The sequence below is a fragment of the Egretta garzetta genome, unplaced genomic scaffold, assembly GCF_000687185.1.
Source record: "Egretta garzetta isolate BGI_Z169 unplaced genomic scaffold, ASM68718v1 scaffold393, whole genome shotgun sequence".
NCBI lineage: Eukaryota > Metazoa > Chordata > Aves > Pelecaniformes > Ardeidae > Egretta > Egretta garzetta.
This window is the reverse complement of record NW_009259238.1, coordinates 901309-907359: the sequence shown is the minus strand read 5'-3', so window position 1 is coordinate 907359 and position 6051 is coordinate 901309. Positions and strand designations below refer to the sequence as shown.

Genomic DNA, 6051 nt, shown 5'->3' with positions numbered 1-6051 from the left:
TTTTATAAAAATAACTAGAGGGGAAATTTGAAAGCTAAACAGCAGAGATGCATACAATTAGATGAACTAGAAATGGTATTTTCAGCTCCTTTAAATGAGTTTGAGATGCAGCCAGTAATTGCATTTTATTCTGACATTTATTACTAGAAAGAGTAAACTGTATTGCTGTACGTGCATTAGAATCACAGAATGGTTTGGGTTGGAAGGGACCTTTAAAGGTCGACTGGTCCAACCCCCTGCCATCAGCAGGGACATCTTCAACAGGGTCGGGTTGCTCAGAGCCCTGTCCAGCCTGACCCTGAACATTTCCAGGGATGGGGCCTCCACCACCCCTCTGGGCAACTTGTGCCGGTGTTTCACCACCCTCATGGTAAAAATTTCTTCCTTATATCTAGTCTGAATCTACCCTCTTTTAGTTTAAAACCATTACCCCTTGCCCTGTCACAACCGGCCCCACTAAAAAGTCTGTCCCCACCTTTCTCATCAGCCTCCTTTAAGCACTGAAAGGCAGCAATCAAGTCTCCCCGCAGCCTTCTCTTCCCTGGGCCGATCAAACCCAACTCTCAGCCCGTCCTTGTAGGAGAGGTGCTCCAGCCCTCAGATCATTCCTGTGGCCTCCTCTGGCCCCGCTCCAACAGGTCCATGTCCTGTGCTGGGGACCCCTGAGCTGCATGCAGGGATGCCTCACCAGTGCAGGGCAGTGGGGCAGAATCCCCGCCCTCGCCCTGCTGGCCACACTGCAGGGGACACAGCCCTGGGCACGGTTGGCTTCTGGGCTGCGAGAAAACGTTGCTGGATCATGTCCAGCTTTTCATCCACCAGTCCCCTGGATTGCCTACAGCTCGCCGTGCTACTTTTCCAGCAGATGTCTGGGTGGTTGAAGTCCCCCAGGAGGCCAAGAGCCTGTGAGCACGATGAATCCTGTAGCCAGAGTAAGACTGCTTCAATAGGCTCCCCTTGATCCAGCAGCCTGTAGTAGACATCAACCACCAGGTTCCCTTTCTTGCCTCAGTCTCTTAATTCTTACCCATAAGCTTTCAGCTTGCTCCTGGCTATTCTTCAGAGACAGCTCTCCACACTCTATCCATTTCTTGATGTAGAGGGCAACCCCTCTGCCCCTTCTTCCTTGCCTGTCCCTTCGGAACAGCCTTGTAGCCACTGATAGCTGCACTCCAGTCAACCTACTAGGCTGTAGCTTTCTGACAGCATGGTGGCTTCCAGCTCCTCCCGTTTGCTGCCCATGCTACATGCATTGGTGTAGAGGCACTTCAGCTGGGCTGTTGGCAATGCCCCCTTCTTAGAGGCACACCCTTTAATTCGTTTGAGGTGTTTCACTGGCGTTTCCCTGCTGGCTCCTATTACCCCAGGAGCCCCTGGCTGATGTCCATAGCTCATCTTCCCTCCAGTGTAGCCAGCATGTCTCAGAGCAACAGGCTGAGGGCCCTTGCTAGTACCCCGTCCCTCTAACCTTGGCATGTCATCACACAGCTTGTCACTGGCAAGCCTGGTATTACCACCCTCCCCCTACAAGGCTTAAAGCCCTGTCAATGAGCCCCGCTAGCTTATGAGCAAAGACCCTCTGCCCACTTTGAGAAGGGTGAATCCCACCTGACGCCAGCAAGCCTGGTGCCATGTAGGTGGTGCCATGTAGGCCATCCCCTTACCAAAAGACTCAAAACTGTGGCAGTGACACCAGCCACGGAGCCATGTGTTAGCAGAGTGGGCACGTCTGTTTAGTATCTAACTTGGTACAGCAACGACCTTACTGAAACATCAACTCCATACTGCTGCAATCAAGCTGCTTTTGGAACTTAGTGATGTTATGCTAAAGCTGAAAATGTCTAGTTTAAATGGAGATGGGCTAACCAAAGGTGCAACTATATACACATTTCATACCAACTCTGTCCTGTGGTGCAACTGGTTAAAAGAGGAGCTTCAAGACACTCAGTGCAGCGACACCTCTAGAAGTCACACACTACGGAGTAAAATGTCAAGGGCAATAGCACACGCATTTTGGTACTACTGTAACTGCAGATGTGTACGTACCTGGAATAATTCACAATCAGCTATTGTCAGTCAAATGGCAATTTGGGTAACTGTGTACAGCCTATTTAAAATACCTTATTCGATTACCATTCTTTATCTGAAGCTTGCAGACTGTTAGGACAAACAGATTAACTGTGCCGCTTTACAAAAGAGAAAAATGAACTTGAGAAATGCAGTCACTCAACTGCGATCATACCGTCTGCTGTACAGATAGTGAGGTGCTGCCAGATGTCATAAGGTGCTGTTATTTCAGGAAAGCATTTATGAGAGAGAAACTTTGTTATGCAACAGTATAATGCCAGAAAAATGCATGTTACATTTTGTTGTGGGTTTTCCCCCCCCTTTCAGAAGGTGCTTGAATGTTTCCAAATCGTTACCTTGACATCACTGTGCATCTCTTCCCTGCCATTGATTAAAAAGAAACCCGATCAACTTCCCCTTGCATAATGTGTAAAAATTCCACAAAAGAAAGAGAACAGTAAAAGAAAACTAGCTCATTCTGTTAGATTCTTTCTTAGGCTACAGAACCTGATCAAATTTGAAGAACTAAAAAGACATTATAGCTGGGTAAGACATAACCTGACCTCCCATGTGCTAAAAAGGAATACGTTGTTCTGATAAAAATATTTAACATGGTGCAAGGAAGCTCAGTCACATGTAATTTTAAGTTACTCAAACTTATTTATTGACAATTTAAATGTGATGTATTTACAGCATTGTTTCTAAAATAATTTAACAGTTTTCATAGATTTATAAAAGTACTGATAAATAGGAGACCCTGACAATTACCAACCACTTCCCTACAACATCAGTTCTTTTTTCTCCCCCCCACCCTGCTTTTTTAAGTCCCATAATGGAGCTGCTTTACCTCCACCCAATGTGTAAAATTGCCAATACCAAAATATAATAAAATGAACATGCAGTGTGAAAGCTGTACCAGAGAAGTGATTTCAGATGTTAGACTACAGTAAAAGTATTTCAATGCAAAGTGTCTTCCACACAGAATGTACTTGTGAAAAAATAAGCTTTTAAAGAGCTATTGTTTTATCTTTATAGAAGTTAAAACCTACAATACTAATTCAGACATTTACGGTAACTTCCAATCCTGTGCTAGTTTTCACATATATCTAAAGAGTCAAACAAAACCTGTAAATTACAAACACCACTGCCTTAAGACAGTGGTTACTTAGCTTATGGATTTAAAAAAAAAAAAAAAAAAAAAAAAGAAGGTGCTGATACAATTTAAGGTTTTGAAATTAGATTGTATTTCATTCTTATATGATACCAATTATTCTATCCTTGGATCAACAAATTATTGTGGTAAAGCCATCCATATCTCTCAAGCAGGAAGTCAGTTTGGAAGTTGGAGAGAAGATGGACTTGTATGATATGTATCTTCCATTACAGTAGACAAAAAAAAATTATCACAAAGCTGGACAGTCTGAATCACAATAAGCAGCAGCATGAGATATTTGAAGGGTTTTGATTAAAGCAAACAGTTTTCAAAAACGATGAAAAGTACACACTCAATCTAATCCAATACTTGAAATGTAAAGGTTCTTTTCATTTGCATCACTGAAGCCCTGTACACAGTGTACATGAACAACAAATATTCATTTTTCTTAAAAACATATATTGCACAGCTAGTGGGTGCAATACCAGAACACTGGTATCCCTAGCATAAGGTTTCTATTTTAAATAGCTGTTTCGAACTATGCTATTCAGAGCAACTCCAAGCCAATGTTCAAAACCATTAGGAATGGTTTGTGTACGTAACTAATCCAGAAGTGTTTCAACAACGTGAGAAAAAACACAGGCACTTAAGATTATTAGTGCACCAAAAGTTATAGGCCACAATTGCATGATTATGAACAGTTCAGTACCAATAATGACAAAACTAAGCAAGAAGGTCTTCCACGGATCAATATAGAAACAACTGTTCACAAAGCACTGATAAGAAAACCATTCTCAAAACAGTAATCAAACGATACGTTTAGACATGTAAGACAAATAATTGCTGCAAAGCCTAATGTAACACAATATAAACCCTACTTAGTTCAAAAGACCTGAAGTGTCCAAATTCAAAAGTCCAATTTCTCTTCTCCCCCCTCCAAAACACCATTACACGCAGTCCATTAAAATCCAAACGTGCAAAAAGTTGTAACCCACCTTCAGGAGTGCATCAAAAATGGGCTATTTCAAATACTATTTTAGTGGAAATTTTACAGCACCATAATTAGAATTTCAAGGGTGTTCAGAATTCTTGTTCTGATAACAAATCAGTTGACACTGTTGATCCTAAAGAACAGAAGAAACATTTTGTGCATTTCCTGGTATCTAAAAGTCATGGAGAGAAACAATTCTCATCTCTGCCTAAAATCTTACTGTAGTTCAAAATGAAATTAAATAATCACATTTCTTGGCAGTAAATTCTTCACAATACAGCTTTAGTCGTAAATTTAGTAAATTTGCCAGATTAGGAATGAAAACTTGCTGGTACCTTGCTTACTTGCAGAAGTACTTTTTTGGTTTTGTCTTTTGTTTTTTCTCTTCTAAATTGTGCAGTTTGGCCCCTCCCTTGTAGGTGATTTACTATCAGGCTTTGAGAAAACACATAAGGTCCATTTCTGACCCTCAGCTGAAAGGCAATATACAAACACATTATATATACACATGTGTGCACAGAAACACACACACACACATATATATATAAAAATCAGTGTTCCGGTTTTTTGTTCTCATTTCCTATAATTTTCTTTGGTTAAAAGTCCGAGCAAGGAAATTAGAGGACCGAACAAATGGATCATTCTCCAAACACTTCCATCACTACACATCGCTAACTGGAAGGCTTGCATCATCCAGATCCACAAGGCCAGGATCCTGTTCCTGAGTGCCATTTTTACTCTGAGGTTCCGAGAAGCCCCGTTCAGTCACTTTGGAAGCTGATTCTCTTGGAGCGACAACCTGGATCTTGTAGCTCCCTGGCTTGGCCTTGGTAAAAGATTCGTGAAATCCTCGCTTCTCCAAGGCAGAGTATTTGGTGTGAGGGTTTGGGACCAGAGGGCTGCCGTGAGTGGCTGTGGAATGTGAGGTGGCTGGGGCTGGGACGGCAGAACGGAGAGCATGGTTGGGTTCGGAAGAAGACTCGGTATGCTCCTGCAAAAGAAGAGCACGTGTCAGATGAAGTCACTGATGTCACGCTGGAAAGATGCAGTTTCAGACTTCACTCTCAGAAAAAAAAAAAAAATCAAGACAGAAAATACACAAAGCAAAGCATCAGCCACAGCAGCAGAAGGCAGGTGCTTTCTCAAGGCAGTGTATTATTAAATGTGAGCTTACAGCAGTATGTGACAGCAACATCAGTTTTTTCATTTGAGGAAATCACATTTCTCACATCAAGCTCTTAGACCTTATAATATAGTCCAGCAAACTGAAGCTTCTCATTTTACCAAGATGTTAAGTAACCTTTTGAAGATACACACTGTAAAGGCCATTGAAAGTGACATCTTTCCAAGAGAAAAATGTATTCAAACATATTCCTATACATCAGGCACTCATATCCATGCAAGCCTGGAGAAAGGACGACCTTCCCTCTGTCGATGTGGATCAGGTTAGGGATCTTTTAAGGAAGCTGCACACCCACAAGTCCATGGGCCCTGATGGAATGCACCCGTGAGTGCTGAAGGAACTGGCAGATGACATTGCTGAGCCACTCTCCATCATCTATGAAAGGTCGTGGAGAACAGGAGAGGTGCCTGATGACTGGAAGATAGCCAATGTCACTCCAGTCTTCAAAAAGGGCAAGAAGGAGGACCCAGGGAACTACAGGCCGGTTAGTCTCACCTCTGTCCCTGGAAAGGTGATGGAACAACTCATTCTAAGTGACCTCTCCAAGCAAGTGGACGACAAAAAGATCATCAGGAGTACCCAGCACGGATTCACCAAGGGGAAATCATGCCTGACCAATCTGATAGCCTTCTATGATGGCATGACCGGCTGGGTAGA

The 6051-nt window shown here is 42.7% G+C and overlaps 1 protein-coding gene across 9 annotated transcripts in view; it reads right to left on the bottom strand.

Annotated features, from left to right (window-relative positions):
- Positions 1–2793: 2793 nt before the first annotated feature.
- The window catches only part of PLEKHA1 (pleckstrin homology domain containing A1), a 39824-nt gene continuing 36566 nt past the window's right edge, over positions 2794–6051 (bottom strand). For 3 of the 9 annotated variants that reach the window (XM_035891560.1, XM_035891559.1, XM_035891561.1), the window contains one exon: positions 2794–5202. In XM_035891560.1, the coding sequence (XP_035747453.1) occupies positions 4873–5202 (330 nt within the window). In that variant the 3' untranslated portion in view covers positions 2794–4872. The remainder of the gene's footprint in view (positions 5203–6051) is intronic. The other 6 variants (XM_035891554.1, XM_035891555.1, XM_035891558.1 and 3 more) reach the window with 3 other exon arrangements.